We start from the raw sequence: 21582 nt of genomic DNA, 5'->3' as shown, positions 1-21582 counted from the left end.
TCTCGCTAAATCTGGTGACTTTCCAAAGCCTCCTGGCGACTTTTTTTTGGTCAAAAGCAACTAGTGACAAAGCTAACGACTTCCGTGGGGGCAGTGTTACCCCCCGTGATCTGATTGGCCACCCCGTGTGCCCCCCCCCCCCCCTCAAAATTTTCATTGGAAATTTACATTACTGAAACTCCGATTTCCGACGCTCCTGAAATCAACTTCGTTGTCCGACTGCAACTGAATGTACCAATGAAATTAGTTTGACCTTTTGATTGTATTTTGTTTGGATTTGAAGAAGCTTTGAAGACGTTTCTTGATGCCGGAGGAGAAGACGAGCAGCTTTGAACCTTTGCGGTAAGAAGACTATGGCCGTTTCTCAGGACGTAACTGTCCGTACCTGGAGCTCACATACACGTGAAACATCATAAAGGAGACTGCATCAGACCAGACTAGTGAGCATGGATATGAATCAGTAGATAGGAGTAGCTGCAGCTACCATAGATATGAATGAGTAGATAGGACACGCCCCTTTGAGCTGTGTGCTACAGCGAGGCTAAGCTAGTGGGGGCAAAGTTTCAGTGCATTCCGTTGATGTAGACGGCGTGAAAACGGAAACAACAAGTATGCCGGCTCACTGTGCTGCAATACAGTTACACACTGCGTCGTACGATTGAGACAAGGAAACTTGGAATGACTTTTCAGGTAAGAATAGTTCTTGGCTCATTTTTCATTATTAAATCTTGTTGAGAGCTTCCAACCAAATACCAGACGATTAATAGTGGCTGTAGGATAGTTGTACAAGCAGTAGTAGTAATACTAAATACTAAATATTTCATTGCACAAGTAAAAGTATAGTAATTTTAAAAACTGTTCAAATTCTTACAATATGTTGCTAAAAAACAACAACAACCCCCCCCCCCAAAAAAAAACGTCATAGTAATATGTCAATTAAAAAAGCCTATAGTATAGCATGTCACCCAACAAACGTCAATGGTCATTGGTCATTTGGTCCAAAAAACGTCACAGTATAGCATTTCCTCTCTGAAAACATCATAGTATAGCATGTCGCTGTAAAAACGTCATAGTATAGCATGTCACTCTAAAAACGTCGTCGTATAGCATGTCGCTCTAAAAGTGTCATTGTATAGTGTGTCGCTCTGAAAACGTCATCGTATAGCATGTCGCTCTAAAAACGTCATAGTATAGCATGTCGCTCTAAAAACTTCATAGTATAGCATGTCGCTCTAAAAACGTCATCGTATAGCGTGTCGCTCTAAAAACGTCATCGTATAGCATGTCGCTTGAAAAACGTCATAGTATAGCATGTCACTGTAAAAACATCATAGTATAGCATGTCGCTTTAAAAACGTCATAGTATAGCATGTCGCTCTAAAAACATCATAGTATAGCATGTCGCTCTAAAAACGTCATAGTATAGCATGTCGCTGTAAAAACGTCACAGTATAGCATGTCGCTTGAAAAACGTCATAGTATAGCATGTCGCTTGAAAACCGTCATAGTATAGCATGTCACTGTAAAAACATCATAGTATAGCATGTCGCTTTAAAAACGTCATAGTATAGCATGTCGCTCTAAAAATGTTATAGTATAGCATGTCGCTTGAAAAACGTCATAGTACAGCATGTCGCTCTAAAAACGTCATAGTATAGCATGTCGCTGTAAAAACGTCATACTATAGCATGTCGCTGTAAAAACGTCGCAGTATAGAATGTCGCTGTAAAAACGTCATAGTAATGTTATTCACAGCACGCTTTACATTATTTCATCATATGGCACGTTTTTACAACATGTTGAAAAATCGCTTTTTTTTTCGACATAGTACACTATGGCGTTTTTTTTGTGCCAAAATTCATGATGATTTTTTTTTCAAAGAAGACCTTTGTGGAGTGTTTTTCACAGCCTGCTTTACATTATTTCATCATATGGCATGTTTTCACGTTGAAAAATGGCATTTTTCGACGTAGTATACTATGGCGTTTTTTGTGCCAAAATTCATGATTTTTTTTTTATTCAAAGAAAACCTTACCGTAATGTTATTCACAGCGTGCTTTACATTATTTCATCATATGGCATGTTTTCACAACATGTTGAAAAATCGCATTTTTTTCGACATAGTATACTATGGCGTTTTTTTGCGCCAAAATTCATGATTTTTTTTTCAAAGAAAGCCTTACCGTAGTGTTATTCACACCGTGCTTTACATTATTTCATCATATGGCATGTTTTCACAACATGTTGAAAAATGAAATTTTTCGACATAGTATACTATGGCGTTTTTTTTTGCGCCAAAATTTATGATGTTTTTTTTTTTTTTAAAGAAAGCCTTTCTGGAGTGTTTTTCACGGCCTCCTTTACATTATTTCATCATATGGCACGTTTTTACAACATGTTTGAAAAATGGCATTTTTTTTCGACATAGTATAGTAAGGCGTTTTTTTTGCGCCAAAATTTATGATGATTTGTTTTTCAAAGAAAACCTTTCTGGAGTGTTTTTCACGGCCTCCTTTACATTATTTCATCATATGGCACGTTTTTACAACATGTTTGAAAAATGGCATTTTTTTTCGACATAGTATAGTAAGGCGTTTTTTTTTTCCGCCAAAATTCATGATGATTTTTTTTTTCAAAGAAAACCTTTCTGGGGTGTTTTTCACGGTCTCCTTTACATTATTTCATCATATGGCACGTTTTTACAACATGTTTGAAAAATGGCATTTTTTTTCGACATAGTATAGTAAGGCGTTTTTTTTGCGCCAAAATTTATGATGATTTTTTTTCAAAGAAAACCTTTCTGGAGTGTTTTTCACGGCCTCCTTTACATTATTTCATCATATGGCACGTTTTTACAACATGTTTGAAAAATGGCATTTTTTTTCGACATAGTATAGTAAGGCATTTTTTTTCCCCAAAATTTATGATGATTTTTTTTTTCAAAGAAAACCTTTCTGGAGTGTTTTTCACGGCCTCCTTTACATTATTTCATCATATGGCACGTTTTTACAACATGTTTGAAAAAAGGCATTTTTTTCGACATAGTATAGTAAGGCATTTTTTTTCCCCAAAATTTATGATGATTTTTTTTTTCAAAGAAAACCTTTCTGGAGTGATTTTCATGGCCTCCTTTACATTATTTCATCATATGGCACGTTTTTACAACATGTTTGAAAAATGGCATTTTTTTTCGACATAGTATAGTAAGGCGTTTTTTTTTTTCCGCCAAAATTCATGATGATTTTTTTTTTCAAAGAAAACCTTTCTGGGGTGTTTTTCACGGCCTCCTTTACATTATTTCATCATATGGCACGTTTTTACAACATGTTTGAAAAATGGCATTTTTTTTTGACATAGTATAGTAAGGCGTTTTTTTTTGCGCCAAAATTCATGATGATTTTTTTTTCAAAGAAAACCTTTCTGGAGTGTTTTTCACGGCCTCCTTTACATTATTTCATCATATGGCACGTTTTTACAACATGTTTGAAAAATGGCATTTTTTTTCGACATAGTATAGTAAGGCGTTTTTTTTTGCGCCAAAATTTATGATGATTTTTTTTTCAAAGAAAACCTTTCTGGAGTGTTTTTCACGGCCTCCTTTACATTATTTCATCATATGGCACGTTTTTACAACATGTTTGAAAAATGGCATTTTTTTTCGACAGTATAGTAAGCCGTTTTTTTTTGCGCCAAAATTTATGATGATTTTTTTTTTTCAAAGAAAACCTTTCTGGAGTGTTTTTCATGGCCTCCTTTACATTATTTCATCATATGGCACGTTTTTACAACATGTTTGAAAAATGGCATTTTTTTTCGACATAGTATAGTAAGGCGTTTTTTTTTGCGCCAAAATTTATGATGTTTTTTTTTTTTTTTAAAGAAAACCTTTCTGGAGTGTTTTTCACAGCCTGCTTAACATTATTTCATCATATGGCATGTTTTTACAACATGTTGAAAAATTACATTTTTAAAACCATAGTATACTATGGCTTTTTATACGCCAAAATTCATGATGATTTTTTTTTCAAAGAAAACCTGACCGTACTGTTATTCACAGCGTGCTTTACATTATTTCATCATATGGCATGTTTTCACAACATGTTGAAAAATTACATTTTTCAACATATGGCATTTTTTTTGCGCCAAAATTCATGATGATTTTTTTTTTCAAAGAAAACCTTTCTGGAGTGTTTTTCATGGCTTCCTTTACATTATTTCATCATATGGCACGTTTTTACAACATGTTTGAAAAATGGCATTTTTTTTCGACATAGTATACTAATGGCGTTTTTTTTGCGCCAAAATTCATGATGATTTTTTTTTCAAAGAAAACCTTTCTGGAGTGTTTTTCACGGCCTCCTTTACATTATTTCATCCTATGGCATGTTTTTACAACATGTTGAAAAATCACGTTTTTTCGACATAGTATAGCATGTCGTCCAAAAAAGTCATAGCATAGCATGTCGTCCAAAAAACGTGATAGTTTAGCATGTCGTCCAAAACACATCATAGTATAGCATGTCGTCAAAAAACATCATAATATACCATGTAGCTCTACAAAAGTCATAGTTTAGCCTTTAGTCCACAAAACGTTGTTATGTCCCGGCTGTCTGATGTAGGTGAGGAGCAACACAAAAACAGTCTAAACGCTGGTTTCCAGAGGGTTAGACGAGTATTTATTTGAAAGAGTAAGTTTACAACAACACAACATGTGAGGAGGGATAAAAGCAAATGGGTGTTAGTAAAATAAAAATAAATAAACAGAGCTAAAAGTGAACTTCATGTTGACATTGATGGACATTCCAACCAGGAACAAAGTAAAAGATAATATGAAAAAAAAACTCTTCCTGTTCACCTCTTAAAACCCCAAAACACACCGCAGTAGCACCCTAAACTAAAACTACCAATGGGTTCCCTGTTTTTCTTTCTGAACAATTCAAAGGTTCCTCTCTATCTCCCCACACATCCACCAACCACTGGAACACATCTCCAAAGTTCTGCTGGACCAGCTCAGCTTCCCCTCAGAAGAAGTGGTGCCACCTGCCAGATGAAGGAGCCTTTTGAGAGGCAGCTGGCATCGTGATTGGACTGTACTTTGGTCTGTTCCAATCCAGCTTCAGTGATTTGATTGGTTATACGTCACAAATAAAACTCCTTTAACTTAACATCTGTAAACAAAACAAAAACCTATCAACAAAGTTTTCTGTTAGAGTTTGTGTTCTTCTAAGTTTAACTCCAAGATTTTAAATATTTTCATTTACTGCAAATGAATATCTACTCCAAATGTCTCACTAATAATCATTATCAGCCTTAAAAACCCACAAAACACCCCTCTATACTCGACCACACTTAGTACAGTCCGGTTCCCCCTTCTATAAATCTGCTTGGAATCATCCACTTCCTGTTTGTCAAAGTGGCCTTCTACCTGGACAGGTTTTGTTGGAGCTCATGCAACAAACATTTTGGGTAACTGCACTTTAATATGGATGGATGAGACTGAATTAGAGTCTGTTTTAATGAGACTGAGTCACGATGTGTAGCTCTGTCATTAAATAGGAAATTATTTCTCAGAATTCACAGAGAAAAGTCTGAAATGTTTGCTAGGTTAGCGTCCCACATGTTCTTTGGCTCAGCTACAGCTAACTCTCTCCAACTTGTGGATCTCTTGAGTTGCTTGTTGTTAAAATATCTTGCTGGAGGTGCTGAAGCTCAGAAAGTCTGAGATGTTTGTTCAGAATAAGCTCATTCTCAAGTCTGATCTGAACTGTCCTCTTTTGTTTGAACTTTCCCTAAACTTAGGAGTTAATGACAGAGCAGCACATCCAGACTCAGTCTCATTTATGTAGAGATTAAACTTCAGTGTCATTCATTGATGTTAAAGTGCAGTTTTTCAAATGTTTGTTGCACATGCTCTCGACCAAACCAGTCCAGGTGGAAGACGATGTGAAGAGAAAAGCTCCAGAGGATGAATATCACACATTTACGTTGGAAATAATGTCCTTTAATTAGACATTGTCATGCAAAAGTTGGATTTCCATTTAATGACGTTCAAATCTTTGAGTGTTTTGTTGATGTTGGTTTCTAAATGTTTTTTGACACTCGATAAGATAAAAAGTGAAAAACTGCCTGATTCCTACATCATGAATCTTTTTGGTTTTTATGACAGTAAACTGAATATATTTGGGTTTGACATTTTATAAACCAAAACAAGAAATGAATTACTGGAGAAATCAATCAACAGATTAATGGACAAAGAAAATGTGTTTTCCAACATATATGGCTGAATTACTCCAACATTACAAGATACATACAGTTTTAATTCTATTTTATTTATATAACGCCAATTACAGGTCAAATTGTCTCAAAACGCTTTATTTTTACATTAATATATAAAACATATTTAAAATATGACAAAGTAAGAAATTTAAACCTCTTGACTAATCCAATTTATTATTTGGTTTTTAAGAGACTAATGGACAATTAAAATAAGTTTCTCCACTAAAACTAATAAACATGAGGTCAAATAGAAGGAACAGTTTTAAATACTGCAGTCCCACGATGACAAGAATAAAGTTTGTCAAGAAAAACAAAATCTGCTGGTGGATTCCATGAAAGTCCTAATAAATGACAATAAAGTGTGATACTAAAGGTTTGTGGTGCTAAAAATCTCCAAGATATCAAGTTGAACATCTGGATGGAGGTTGATAAAAGTTGACCTTCCTTCATTTCTCTGGAGCGACTCCATGGATTTTATGGATGCTGGTTAAAGACCTGCTCTTCTAGTGGTCTTCCTTCTAGTCGCTGTAAAAAGTCAGTCCATCCTGGCCGACTTCAACATCTCTTCATGACAACTTGTTCTGCCTCTGACCTGGTGGAAACTCCAGAAACTCGAGAAAACCTGTGGAGACTCGAAGAACTCGTGGAGACTCGAAGAACTCGTGGGGCGGGGGAAGGTGTGGTGGGTGGTGGGGGTAGGTGGGGGAGTAGAGGGGGGAGGCCGCCACCCACCTCCCCGCCTACTCTCCGCCCTGACTCCACCCAGACTCCGCCTTGGTTCCGCCCATGTGGTCACTTGAGGAACTACGATGCCAAAGGGACGACGAATTTATGTCTTTGTATCTGATCTGTAGCTCAGTGAGTTAAGGATTTGCCTATGGAGCTGCAGGTCGCTGGTTCAAGACCAGACACTTCTTAAATTATTATCAAAATTCTGACAAAGACAAAGAAAAGTGCCGGTGGCGGGTCTCGAACCTGCGACCTTCCACTTGGTAGTCCTCTTCTTATCCTCCTGAGCTACTCGCTCAGATACTAATTTTACTTTTTTTTGCGCATTTATCATCTATTTTTTGTCGTTTTCGAGTTTTTTTTTTAACTCGAGTCTCGACTCGACCGTTTTTCTCAGGAGGTTGGGCTTCAGCCTTTGTTCTGGAGGGTTGAACCTTCAGTTCCAAGACTTTCCAAAGCCTCCACACCTCCCGAGTCCTCAGGACCTGAGCTTTCACACAGTCTGAGGGCTGAAATTTTCTAAGTCCCACAGTAGTTCTCTGTTAGTTTGAACCTTCAGACAGTCTGAGGACTGAAAACCTTAAAGTTCTTGAGTAGTTCTCTGTTAGTTTGAACCTTCAGACAGTCTGAGGACTGAAAACCTTAAAGTTTCTGGGTAGTTCTCTTTTAGTTTGATCCTTTCGACAGTCTGAGGACTGAAAACCTTAAAGTTCTTGAGTAGTTCTCTGTTAGTTTGAACCTTCAGACAGTCTGAGGGCTGAAGTTTTAGAAGTTTCTCAGTACTTCTCTGTTAGTTTGAACTTTCTGGTTAACAGAAGCCTTAAAACTTGTGACCGTGAGTCTTGATTTCACATTTAGATCATCCATCTGAGTTCTTCGCAGACCTTCACCTGTGGGTTTTTTAGAAATCCTTAACAAACTTTGATTCTCTTCACTGAACAGTAAAGTTTGTGGAGATCAGAAGGTAACATTAGTTTGATCCATGCCTTCAACTACTATTAGACTTTATCTGGAAAGCAGTTTTCTGAAATGAGTTCTTAGTAAATCTGTCCACAATCAAACCAAGAACATAGAAAGAGGAAATGTTTGAAGAAACAACTTGATGTTTTCATTTCAGACTAGAAAACGCTTTAAGAACTTTATCTGTTTTTGCTCTTTTTCATCCTTTTATTGTCTCTTCTGTTTATTTTCATCTTCTAAAGTTTAACTGGTGTCTTTTCAAATGTTTTGTCTTTAGTTTGATTCTTCTTAAATGTTTAGTTTTGCTCTTTTCTCACCTTTTATTCTTTTCTAATGTCTGATTTGAATTCAAAATGTTTTGTCTTTTTAATGTTTGTTGTTTTTTCAAATGTTTTATCGGCTTGTTTGAATAATTTTCTTTTCTTTCCCAATATTTAATTTTTCGATTAAATCTTTAAGGTTTTTCTTTTTAAATGTTTTACCACCTTTTAATGTTTAATTTTCTTTTTAAATGCTTCATTGTATTTTCTGTTTAATTCCTATTTGAAGTTTTATTGTCTTTAAGATTTAATTTTCTAATTAAACATTTAATTTTTTAATTAAATGTTTTGTCTTGTTTAACGTTTAATATTCTATTTAAATGTTTTGCATTTTTTTAAATGTTTAATATTCTTAATTGTGTTTTTTAAATGTTTAATTATCGAAAATATTTAATCTTTAATGTTTATTATTTTTTTAAAATTGTTTAATTTCATAATTACATTTTGTATCTTCTATTTAATTATCTAATTAAATATTTTGTCTGTTTAATATAATTTAATTGTATTTAATGTTTAATTTTATTTTTAAATGTTTTATTGTATTAAATGTTTTTTTCCTTTGATTTAATTGCTTTTTTTAAATGTAGTTTATTTCTTTAATCTTTTTTTCTGTCAAGATTTTAACCCCAACCTTAAAAATGAAATAAACCCTTAAATCACAATGAAAATACTTCTGTTGCCACAATCATGAGTTAGTCAATTATTCAGTTTATCAATTCAACTTTATTTATTTAGCATCTTTCACACAAATGACAAAACTAAACAAGCAAAGAGAAAAAAACTATGCTAAAACTATGATTAAAACTGAAAAACATAAAAAAAAGATTTAACGTGGTAATAAAATGTGTTGTGTTCAGGGGATGGAGGGAGTTTATTGAAGTCTTCTTGGGCTCACATGGGAAATCATTTAAAATATAAACTTGATATTCAGTCTAAGGAAACTGGAAACTGCAGAGCGACAGAAGAACCAACAATATCTCCTGTTTTCTCCTTTAATGAGTCGACTCTTCTTGTGCTTTCAGACCAAAGAACTACAGACTCTTCACAACCTGCTCAAACTCTTGGTACAGGACCTCACCACACGGGTCAAGAAGGTTTCTGTCTCATTTCTACTCTGAAGCTCACCTTCTCCTGCTCAAACTGCTGACAAATGTTTCTGCTGCTCTAAAGTCTGCTCTCCAGAACTTCCTAAAAACTCTCAAAGTCTCTTCTGCTGCAGGTTGCTTTGTAGAACTGTTCCAGAAAACCTCACTAAACCACATGGAGGGGCCTCAAGATAGTCGTCCAAATGAAACCATACAAAAACCAAACTAGTACAACCCAAAGGCTAAAGTCTCCTGCAGCCTACCAGAGAACCTCTGAGAACAGAGAATCAGGACAGAAACTCTTACCTTCTGGACAACCAACGCTGGTTCTCAAACAAGAATACAGAATGTGTCTGACCAAAAACCTCTGAAGACTCACTACAGCCAAGCTAAAGACACAACTCAGCTGCAGCAAATCCACTAATCACTGCACACATTAGCACCATGTGCTAACTGTGGCTAAAGAACCACATTTACCAAGACAACTATCCAGTACAAAGCCCTAAAACACACCAAGAAACACATTAAAGATGATTTTACTGCTGGAAGCTGCAAGCCAACGCCTAAAGAACACACTAAAGCAACGGGACCAAACCTGGTTCTGTGGTGAACAGAAGCAGAGGAAATGTTTTTCTGCAGCTAAATAAAGCAGGAAGACACTGAGCTGCTCAGGTGTTCCTGATAACACCAAGCAGCTCAGGTGTTCCTGATAACACCAAGCAGCCACCTGGACAGCCAATAGGAACACAGCTTCCTGGAAGTCCAGAGGGCGGGGTTAGTGAAGGAAATTTAATTTAAAGTTGAAGCAGAAAGTTAACAAAGAAAGTTGAAAACCACAGCATCCCACTGCCTGAACAGAGGAGACCCACATCACTCTGTGTCCAGACAGCAGATGAATCGTGGAAAGTTGCTGCAGATCCCGTCCTGCTTACAGAACTGGATGGAAATGAAAATGTTTTTTCACTGTCACACTAAAATAAATCACTGCATTTAGCCTCTAGTTCAGAAAACTGTAATACTCCAAAATTATGTGAAAATGCATTTACATTCAGTGAAATAACATAACCTCTGTCTCATTGCCTCTAGAAACAGGAAACACACTGCAACTCACTGACAGTAAAATAATCCATCTCTCTGATGCACTTTGCCATGACAACAGAAACATGCAGAAACATGTAGAAGCCTGGCAGACTTTATCCTGTCAGCAGCTGTGTGGTTAACTAGCAGCTAGAACTGATGAGAATCACACAGGATGCTCTCTTCAGTTCATCAGTCATCTAGAAAACACTGCTGCAGAACCTCCTCTCCATCAGGACCATCAGTTGTTCATGTTCTCCCTCAGGACTCTGGGTTCTAGACTAGCGGCGCTGAGCTACAGGGAACATCTGGACACCTCAGGGCAGTGAGGAACGTCTACGTAGATGTTGTTTTATTTATTATTTTGGGCCTCAAAGACTTTTACACACACACTTACAAATAAATAAATAAAATCAAATAGAATTTAAAAAAAAAAAAAAAAACAACTTTGACAAAAGGGCACTTTGGGCATCAAGGGGTAAAGGGGCAGGTGCTTCAGCCCCCTCTACAGTGAGGCACAGTTACACACTACAGCTCCAGAGAGGGCGCTATTGAGCCACCAGCAATACATGAAAACCTCATTACAGCAAGTGGAATTATTTACCATACACTGTTACAGCTGCAGGGACACAAAACGATCACAAATACACAACAAATACAGATAACAGTATCTTTGTTCTTTTTAAATAGCTTTACAATTGTAAAAAAATAATAATAATAATAAAAATAGGCTGTGAGTTTACAACCTCTAACTGTGAATAACAATAAAATGTTCACTGTTTTTATTAAAAGAAAACTGAAATATTTTACTAAAGAAATGACACCACAGAGGTTTTTGGAAAACATTATGTCAGTAAACTGTTTTACTGTCTTTTTAAAAACTTCTTTAAAACTCTTTTTTTTTTTGGCCATTTCCATCCACAAGAAACCTGTTGGTCAAAATAAAATTCACTAAAAAATTTAAATGCATCATGAGTGTGAAGAATTTTGCAGTTGACTGTGATAAAAGTCACTAATGCATGTTTTTAAATCAGCATACCAATAATAAACTGCATTTTTTTGTCTGCAGTTTGACAGATGAACCAGCTGATGTCTCCACAGTACAACCAGCGCTTCACTTCCTCATATAAATACAAGCAGCTTCCATCAGCTGGAGTCTTTAGTGGACGTTCAGCCTTCAGCTAAGCAGCTTCCTTTGGTTCTAGTGGATCATTAATTAATGCTTCTGCTGGTTTCATGGTGTGCAGCTCAGGTGTGTTTTCTTTTAACCTGAATCATACCTGTCTGCTGATCTGGATTGTTGCTCAGTGCCAGTAATCTGATTTTTTACAGGTTTCAGCTCCTTTATGTGAGTATTTCCATGTTTTTCTTTTTGGACGTTCAACTCCATTACATTTATTTACTTTCTTAGAAGCAGATTTCAAACCGGATAACAGAAGGAGCTTTTAAAACTCGGCACGTTGTGACAGACAGAAATTATAATGGTTTCTAGTTATAAAATATGTATGTGTTTGTGTGTGTGTGTGTGTGTGTGTGTGTGTGTGTGTGTGTGTGTGTGTGTGTGTGTGTGTGTATCATATTGTGCTATATTTAAACTCCAATTTGTCTTATCAGAGTGAAGTTCTAACTGTGTAACAGCTACATATTGTATTTAAAGTAACTGGAATTTATACTTTTTGGATGTATTTTGAAATGTTTTATTGTTTTTGTTGGTCTGTGATTTCTTTGACTAAATGAAGACTCTGAAGGGTCTTTAAAAATTGTTTATTCTTGTTATAAATTCTTGTAATGGCAATTTACAGTCATTTTACAGCAGATTTGCAACATAGGTTATTGTATATTTTAGGAATCTATTAACACAAAAAGCACAGAAAGAAATATTGCCAATATGCGCCCTCTGCTGGTGTACAGCAACACTAACTATCACTTACAATTGAAGAAACGGTTAATCCTGCATTATAAAAATCCAGCTGTTGTTCCTCTTGTTGCTGTTCTTCTCCGGAACCCAACTTCAGGATGAAAATGCACAGAAATCCATCGAAAATGAGGTGAAAGTTTGTGAAAACCTGAACATTTGCATAAATAATGAGCTCATTCACAAACTCGTCATAGCTGTGTGCTTTGAAAAGGTGCTGCTAAAGACTGACAATGGGGACACAGATAACCAGGAAGTTACAGATGGCGACCGCCAGGATGTGGGTCATCAGGGGTTCAGTGGACAGGGACGAGGGAGGCAACGTAAATGATACAACTCCTGCCAGAGCAAACAAAACAATTAAACTGGCCTCAATGGATGTGGCCGCTTTGGGGATATGCAGATAAAGCGGGATCACAATGATGATCAGCAGAGAAATCAGTAAGTCGACGATACGAACCATGGCTACACTCAGTGGGTCACACAGATGATTGATGGACAACGAGGCGTTCAGAAGATGAATAATCACTCCAAACCACCTGGACAGGAGCCAGACAATTTCGACATTAACACAGTTGATTCCTTCACAGCAGGACGATTGAACTATTGCAGCTCCCAAGATTAAAGTCACGATCAGATTCACAGCATCTATGATGAGCAGAGTCATCAGAGAGTTCTATACGACTTGAACGCCCATGAGGCAGTTTTACTGGCAAGAGCAGGTCATGATGCAGGATCTTTTAAGAAGGCTGAGATTGCTGCGATGGTACCAGAAGACCCAGATGATGATGAGGAGGCCCAGCAGGGAGCTTCCTATCAGGTATCCTCCAGCCAGGTACGGGTTTCTGTCAACACCTGCTGATCTGAGCATTGCTGCCTCCAGGATGGATTCCAGACTTCTGGAACTGGTCTCCATGATGTGTTGGTCTCAGTTGTCGACCTGCTGGAGGACGGAGAAAGAACATCATTTAAACACCATCTGCAAAATACAGAGCTGTGAAAAAGTATTTCTTCAATCGTTCCATATTTCTCACACTCAGATGTTCCACATCATCAAACCGGACCTTCAGGGGTCTAGTGGAGTCTAGATACCACAGAACACCTTCAGGGGTCTAGTGGAGTCCAGATACCACAGATCACCTTCAGGGGTCTGGTGGAGTCCAGATACCACAGATCACCTTCAGGGGTCTAGTGGAGTTCAGATACCACAGATCACCTTCAGGGGTCTAGTGGAGTCCAGATACCATAGGACACCTTCAGGGGTCTAGTGGAGTCCAGATACCACAGAACACCTTCAGAGGTCTAGTGGAGTCCAGATACCACAGAAAACCTTCAGAGGTCTAGTGGAGTCCAGGCCTCAATGGGTCAGGAACCAACACAATATTAGGCAGGTGGTCATAATGTTATGTAGGGTCAGATTTATTTGGTTGTAATTTTGGCCTTTGCTCAGCTTGATAGTAAACTTGAGCTCTAAAAACATCAAGATGATTTGATTTACATGATACAGATTTTGATAAGTAGCTTCTAGTCTTAATAAAAGTGCAGCATCAGCGGGTTGATTTCAGGTCAGAGTCTTATTGAAGATTTCCAAGCAATAAAAACAATAAACATATATGATTGTTTCATGTGATTCCCATCCTAAAACCTGTTCCAGACTCTGAATTGATGGGTGTGGAGGAGGTTCAGTAAATGAAGAAGTGAGTTTTGGGTTGTATTTTCACTGTCACGTCTTTCATTCATGTTGTAGAGGAAGCAAAAGATGGATTCAGTTCAAGCAGCAGCGGTTTAAACAGAGAAAATGTTTCACGTTAAAGATACAATCAAAAGTAAAATCCTGCTTGATTTGGTCTAAACTCAATAAAGAAATGAGGCCCAGCTTTGTCTTGTGATACAGAGGAAATAAAAGAGAGCATGTATTTGAATGGTCTGGTTTTACAATCAGCTTTACAGCCATAAATGTGCAGCCAAAGAGACAAAGTCAGTCAGTCAGTCACTTCCTCCACCAGTAAACAGCCTCAACACTCTGCACATCAAGTAAGATCCAATTTTGAATGTTTTTAATGTTTTTAGAAGCTATTTAACCCCCTGATGATTAATAACGAGTAGATGAGAGTTTGAAATAATGATTTTAGTCCAAGTTTTGTCAGCTGTTAAGTGTAATCATCTTCATTTTCTCTGTGATTACTGTAAAAAGCAACTGGATTAGAAGTGAAAACATCTTTAAAGTTGTAGAAGAGAAGCCCAACGAGCAAAAAGTATAAAATGTGTTGAAAATATCTGAATGTTTTGCTGCAGATTACTGTGAGTTTTCTTGTTTTTAAGGAGAGATTGCAGCATCTGATTTGAAAACTTCACTGTTAAAGGCCTGTTTTTGAAATGACTAGTTGCCATCTGACTGAAGTTACTTTAAATGTCAGTTTTTAAAGAATTGATTTAATGGGCTGATTAAGTTTACAGGGATCAGGACTGAATGCAATGCAGTGAAAAAAAGAATATTTTGAACCATTTTACAGGACAATTTTGCTTTTATCCTAGCTGTTTTCTGTGATCTTTATGAAAGAAAACTGAAAAAGTTAAAGAAACTTCATGGTGTCAGTCACTAAAGAGTATTTTTTTTGCATTTTAACCGAAATTAGCAAACCAGTCAAAGGGACAATTTCAAGTGGAGATTCAAGATTCAAAACAATTAACACAATAGTTTGCATCAGTGTAATTGAGTAATGACAACTTCTACAGTAATTACTACACTGAGTGAAGGGAATTAGCTGCACTACTTTAAATGACTGAATACTTGACAGCATCAGCACAGGTTTTAAGGTTTTTATGACTTGGAATCAAGTTGTTAAGTCAATTTCATTAATTTACTACAACTTGAATTGTGTTTTAAATCAGTAAACAGAAAAATTTGACTTTAAATTACAGACATACAGTGGCGTGAAAAGTATTTGCCCCCCCCCCCCCCCCCCTTCAGAAACCTTCTATTTTTGCATATTTGTCACATTTAAATGTTTCAGTATAAAAACTTCCAAGAACCAGTGTGAGGAAATGTGCCTTTAAATCTTATGGCTGTAGGTGTGTTTTATAGAGCGGATCACAAATGAACACAATTATCTGTTTTATGGCTTTTTATGAGCAGGGGAGAGGGGACAAAAACGTCCAGCACAGATGCAATGTGTAATAAACGCATTGCTGTGAGAAAGTATTTACCCCCTTACAGAAATCTGCAATTTTTCAGGGACTGAATGAAATACGCTGAAAAAGACACATTTTAAATGTATTCTTGAATCAAGTTTATCTAGATTGCGTAAACAAGTGATATTGAAATCACAGGTTGAAGTTTGAGCTACTTATTTGATTCCTCTCAAAGGTTCTTAATTTTAAGGAAAGTCAATTTTTACTATTCTACAGAGAAAAGTGGACCAGAATTCCTCCGTGGTGATGGAAAACACTGATCACAAGCTGGAACAAACATTTAACTGCAGTTGTTGCTGCCAAAGCAGTTATTAGGTTCAGGGGGGCAATTACTTTTTCACAGAGTGATACAGGTTTGTGGGTTATCTCTGTCTAATATTCAAATAAATATAAACATTAGTTTGATGATGTGGAACATCTGAGTGTGACAAATATGCAACAATAGAAGAAATACTTTTTCACAGCTCTGTATTTTGTAGATGGTGTTTAAAATGTTGTTCTTTCTCCATCCTCCAGCAGGTCGACAACTGAGTCCAACACATCATGGAGACCAGTTCCAGAAGTCTGGAATCCATCCTGGAGGCAGCAATGCTCAGATCAGCAGGTGTTGACAGAAACCCGTACCTGGCTGGAGGATACCTGATAGGAAGCTCCCTGCTGGGCCTCCTCATCATCATCGGGGTCTTCTGGTACCATCGCAGCAATCTCAGCCTTTTTAAAAGATCCTGCATCATGTCCTTCACCTGCCAGGAAAACCGCCTCACGGGTGTTCAAGTCGTCTACAACTCTCTGATGCTTCTGCTCATCATGGATGCTGTGAATCTGATCGTGGGAATAATCTTGGGAGCTGCAATGATTCAATTGTCCTGCGATGTAATCAACTGTGTTCATGTAGAAATCGCATGGTTCCTGTCCAGGTGGTTTGGAGTGATTATTCATCTTCTGAATGCCTCATTGTCCATCTATCATCTGCATCAGAGTGCAACCTTGGTTCCCAACGTCTACGCATCGATTTTTGTACTGAATGTCATTGTGGTTTCACTGTATCTACATGACACCACAGTGACCCTATTCATTTTGGCTGTTTTAATGTTTCTGTTTGCTCTGGTTGTCATTGTAACATCTATAGTGTCTACTTCGCCCCCGCCTACTGCCACCTTGAAGAAACTGATCATGGTTGTTGCCATGTGCAACTTCCTGGTTGTCTACGCCCCCACTTTCATTCTTCAGTGCCTCCTTTTCAGCTCACATGACTATGACGAGTTAGTGTATTATCAAATTATTTATGCGAATGTTCTGGTTTTCACAAACCTTCACCTCATTTTCAATGGATTTCTGTGCGCTTTAATCCTGAAGTTGCCTTCTGGAGAAGAACAGGAAGAACAGCAAGAACAGTGGCAACAACAATGGCAACAACGACAACAACAGTGGCAACAACAACAGCAACAACAGTGGCAACAACAACAGCAACAACAGTTGGGTTTCCCAAATCCAGGATACACTGTGTCTACAAATGTAAATCAATAATGAGCAAAATTATGTGTCTGCACCATAATAATCAATGTGTATCCCAACCACTGATAGATAATCCAGGATTGTTTCACTATTCATAATTATTCCTGTCTTCATGGACTCTACCTGTTGGACAGAAGGATGCAGCTCCTACTTCATTCATGTAAACCCTGAAATCAAACATTAAAATCACCGTTTCACCCTCTATGCCTGATTTAAAATCCAGTACAAAGCAAGAAGAAATATGTGAATATTTTCATAATGTGCTGACAGCGGAGAGCTGTATAAAATGAAGTTGATGAACTTTTCAAAATAAAACATCTGTTCAATTTGCTTGATTGTCCAGTTAGTTAAAGGTGGAGGGTACATCTAAAATATGTTAGAATTCCTGCAATGTTCAACTGCTTTGGATGTAAACACCCTCAAATTAAAGCTGAAAGTCTGCACTTAAAGCACATTGTGTTATTTCAAACCTTGGTCATTTGGTAGATTAGTAGCTAAGGGGGCGATTACTTTTTCACATCGGGTAAGATGGGATGGACAGTTTTTTTTCTCTCAACAAATAAAACTCAGATTTAGATTACAGACTAGACTAATATGGAGAGAACTCATCTGTTTAGTGACATCAGAATAAACTATATCTAACCTTGACCAGAGAACAGAGTCCTGACACATCTTCCTCCTACAGCGTCTGCCTGTCGGAAGATAATTTGGGATGACGTCAGCCAACAGCTGCAAGGTAATACCTAAATGGTATGGATGGATTTAAATAGAATCACAAATTTTCACTGTTGGAAAACATCTCTGAAATATAGTAAAATCATCATCATCACCATTTAAAGTACAATCTGTCTTTTAAATAACAGCATAATTGTATTGTTTAACAGAAATATTAAATTTATCTACAATATCTGGCTTTGACTGTAGAGATTTCCATAAGAAATTAAGGAAAATTCAAAGTAACTCACATTTGTCTTGTCAGGGTGGAGTTCTAACTGTTAAATAACAGCTTCATGCTGTATTTAAACTAAGTGGAAATTTTAGCTTTTCAAAGTTTTTTAATGAGTTTTATTGTTTGTTTTTGGTCTGTGTTTTGTTTGACTAAATTAAGACTCTAAAGTGTTTAAAAATGATTTATACTTGTTATAAAATGATTAATTCTTGTCATGGGAATTTTGTGTAAAAAAAAGTTATTTTTGTGCATTTTAGGAATGTGTTCTCTTCACATGAAAAGCACAGAAAGGAATATGTACAGTCAAGCCTGAAATTATTCATACTTCTAGCAAATTTTGACTTCAAGGTAGTTTTTTTTCAAAAAGCAAGGGGTTTTTTGGTTGAAATTGACACAGGTATTTCCCAAAAGATAATAAGATGATGTACAAGAGGTATCATTGTGGAAAAAATAATTTCTCAGCTTCTATTTACATTTAAAAGTAACTTTAAGTCAAAATTTGCTAGGGGTATGAATAATTTCAAGCTTGATTGTATGTATTTATAGGTAAAGATCAGCATGAAAACATTTTATTTAACTCACAGCAGTAGAGTTGCGCCCCCTGCTGGTGTACAGCAACACCACTAGAACTGCAGTACACTGTAGTACTGGAAGAGGTTGTAATAATGATGTCAATGTAGTTTACAGGTTTAGTTATGATACATTCACTGGTGATTATTGAATATTGGAAAGGATGTGTCATTTCACTATATATTATAATTATGCCTCTGAACATGTTACATTTTAATCTGAGCAAAAAAATAAAAAAATAAAAACAAAAAAGAATTTGGCTTTTTTTTTTTTACGGGAGTTGATGTGCTTGATGATTTCTCACTTTGTGAACTGATTTCTATGTGTCTATGAACCCACTTATCAGGTACTTAGACTGCAGTCTTGAGATCCATCCCCCCCAGTATCACCACCTTCACCTGGCAGTTTCACAACCATTCAAACTTTGCAGCATGTGAGTCTTGGGTTGCTAATGAGAGTTATGAGCTATGTGATTTGTAAGTGACTTCATTGTGTACACTTGGGACTGGATGGACAAGACAAAGACAAAAGACAAGGAAGACCAACAACTCAGCTGATGTTTGAACTACGCAGACTTGGATTAATAAAGTGCATCTTTTCCTACCTGTGAGCAACAGGACAGTCAGCATCCACTTCATGTCTGAAAGACTTTCTTCACACATTTTCTGTAACATACATACAAATCAACCTTTTACCAATCACTAACCAGTTAAACAGTCACATCTTTCACTAATAAGGTGTAAAAGCCCCCCAGCAGTTGTTGGAATATGAGCCCCAGTGCTGTAATTTAGCATAATTTAGGGTTGAGAATGTTGCTCTTGCACTTTTGTTACTGCCTCCTTCTATCTTTCAAAAGGGAACTTTTTTTTTTAACTGAACAACATTCTTGAGACAGGTTTAGTTACTTTGCACATTAAATTATCCCAAACAAAAACTGACACCTCATGTTATGTGATGCATCGACACATACCGGACGACTAAACAGCGGATAAAGCACTTCAAATGAGACTTTACAATTGTTGATTATTCTTACATTTTTAGGATATTAAAACCTCCTAGCTACAGTTGTACTTATAAATGCTTCTACTTTTACCAAAATCAAGTATATTAATGTGACAAATTCACTTAACTAGCAGAAAAATGTCAAGTTTACCTTGACATTTCTACCTCACAATCTTTAATTCAATCAATTTATCTATATAGTATCATTTCACAACATGAGCCGAGCTGTCGGGAGAATATCACAGGAGCCAATGGACAAGAAATAATGCTTCGTATCGCCCCTGAATCTGTTAAAAATCATGATCTTTAAGTGTTCATCACCTTTAATAATATTACTAAGGAAAGTGTGGAAGCATGTAAGAAATAGAAATAACCTAATTATAACAAGATAATTCAGTTATAAAGGATATTCATCTCACTACCTTTAATCTTTTAGAAAAACAGATTATTATGGTCTTACCTGCAGCTGCTGCTTTGCACTCTTTAGTCGCTAAAGAGTGTCGAGCTCGAGCAGAAAACAATTTGCTTTGTCTGAGTTGTGGGGAAACTTCTCACCGGACAGGTTCCTGCTTCTAAGCACTTTGTTCGCTGCACATTGTTTTCTCCAAGGATTGACGGGGAACAACTTTCCAGAGCAGAACAGGTTTTGGGTTGAAGGCAGATGCAGCCTCGAAGGTTCATAAAGTTCAGTCACTTTAAACACAGAGCAGCTTCTGATGAGGTAGGAAAATGGAAACGGCAAAAACAAGGTGGTCAGTGTCAGAAGGTCAAAGGGAGAAGATTGATCATGAGTTTGATCGAGTAATATTGATTAAAATATTGCAGTTGCATCACAGAAGTTCAACGTTTTGTCAAATACACAGCATTAGTTCATAGTCCAACTCTAACAAGACCTTTATGATCATTTTTAATGGGACTAAATAAATTAATTAAATTACATAATGGTCCGTTTTTGCCTTAAAAAGAAATTAAACGTGGTGTCCTTATATTCAGCTGTATGAACTGTAACCTCACGTGCACTTAAGCAACCGTGAGCCACATTAAAAACACTCAGAGGTGAAGTTTACAGCATTTATCATCTCACTACAACACAATGTTCTGTTGGTATTTACAGAGCTGTGAAAAAGTATTTGCCCCCCTACAGAAATCTTCTATTTTTGTCTCACTTCATTGTTTCAGATCATCAAGCTAATTTTAAAGCAAGACAAAGATAACCCAAGAAAACACAAAATACAGTTTTCAGATGATTTGTTGAAGGTAAAATACTGTCCAGTCCATCTTGTCCAAATATGAAAAAGTAATTGCCCCCTTAGCTATCAATCTACTAAATGATCAAATTCATTTGTCAGTTGGGTTCAGGTTGGGGGGAGAGGGGTTGCTTCCCCAAGCAAGGGAGTTTAAGTATCTTGGAATCTTGTTCATGAGTGATGGGAGAGTGGAGCGTGAGATGGACAGACGGATTGGTGCAGCGTCAGCAGTAATGCAGGCATTGTTTCAAACCGCCATGGTGATAAACCAGCCCATCTACCTTCCAACCCTCACCTATGGTCATGAGCACTGGGTACTTACCAAAAGAACAAGATTACGGGTACAAGCGGCTGAAATGAGCTTCCTCCGCAGGGTTGCTGGGCTCTTAGAGATAGGCTGAGAAGCTCAGACATCCAGAGGGAGCTCTGAGTAGAGCTGCTGCTCCTTCACGTTGAAAAAAGCCAGTTCGATCGCCTCTGGGGAAGCTTCCTTTGGAGGTTTTCCGAGCACGTCCGCCTAGGAGGAGACCCCAGGGCAGAGCCAGAACTCACTGGAGGGATTATGTATCTTATCTGACCTGGGAACACCTCAGGATCCCCCAAGAAGGGTGGGAAAGCATTGCTGGGGGGAGGGATGTCTGGAATCACCTGCTGCCTCCGGGACTCGACCCCGAATAAGCGGAAGAAAATGGATGGATGGATGGAGTTGGGTTCAGTTTCTCCATCCACACTCACATATGATTAC

At 37.2% G+C, this 21582-nt stretch overlaps 1 protein-coding gene and 1 long non-coding RNA gene across 8 annotated transcripts; one reads left to right on the top strand and one right to left on the bottom strand.

Moving 5' to 3' along the window:
* Window positions 1–11610: 11610 nt before the first annotated feature.
* LOC118469857 (uncharacterized) lies at window positions 11611–17518 on the top strand. 7 transcript variants are annotated; one of them, XM_035945236.2, is made up of 2 exons: window positions 11611–11699; window positions 16071–17518. In XM_035945236.2, the coding sequence occupies exon 2, from the start codon at window positions 16098–16100 to the stop codon at window positions 17079–17081; it is 984 nt and encodes a 327-aa protein (XP_035801129.2). In that variant the 5' UTR covers window positions 11611–11699; window positions 16071–16097; the 3' UTR covers window positions 17082–17518. The 7 variants fall into 7 exon arrangements, with proteins under 7 accessions (XP_035801129.2, XP_035801130.2, XP_054863724.1 ...); XM_035945237.2 differs by having other exon boundaries at window positions 11617–11699; window positions 16074–17518; XM_055007749.1 differs by having other exon boundaries at window positions 11654–11795.
* On the bottom strand, window positions 12197–20299 carry LOC118469858 (uncharacterized). Its single transcript, XR_008600595.1, has 3 exons — window positions 20051–20299; window positions 19193–19253; window positions 12197–13305 (listed from the first exon to the last, which is right to left on the bottom strand). It is a non-coding gene; the product is annotated as an uncharacterized LOC118469858 (long non-coding RNA).
* Between the last annotated feature and the right edge of the window lie 1283 nt (window positions 20300–21582).

This window comes from Amphiprion ocellaris, chromosome 23, assembly GCF_022539595.1.
Source record: "Amphiprion ocellaris isolate individual 3 ecotype Okinawa chromosome 23, ASM2253959v1, whole genome shotgun sequence".
Classification (NCBI taxonomy): domain Eukaryota; kingdom Metazoa; phylum Chordata; class Actinopteri; family Pomacentridae; genus Amphiprion; species Amphiprion ocellaris.
The sequence above is the reverse complement of the archived record's forward strand: the minus strand, read 5'-3'. Positions and strand labels throughout refer to the sequence as shown.

Coding starts and splice junctions, on each gene's coding strand:
- LOC118469857 (XM_035945236.2), top strand. CDS start 16,098: ATGGAGACCAGTTCCAGAAGTCTGGAATCCATCCTGGAGGCAGCAATG.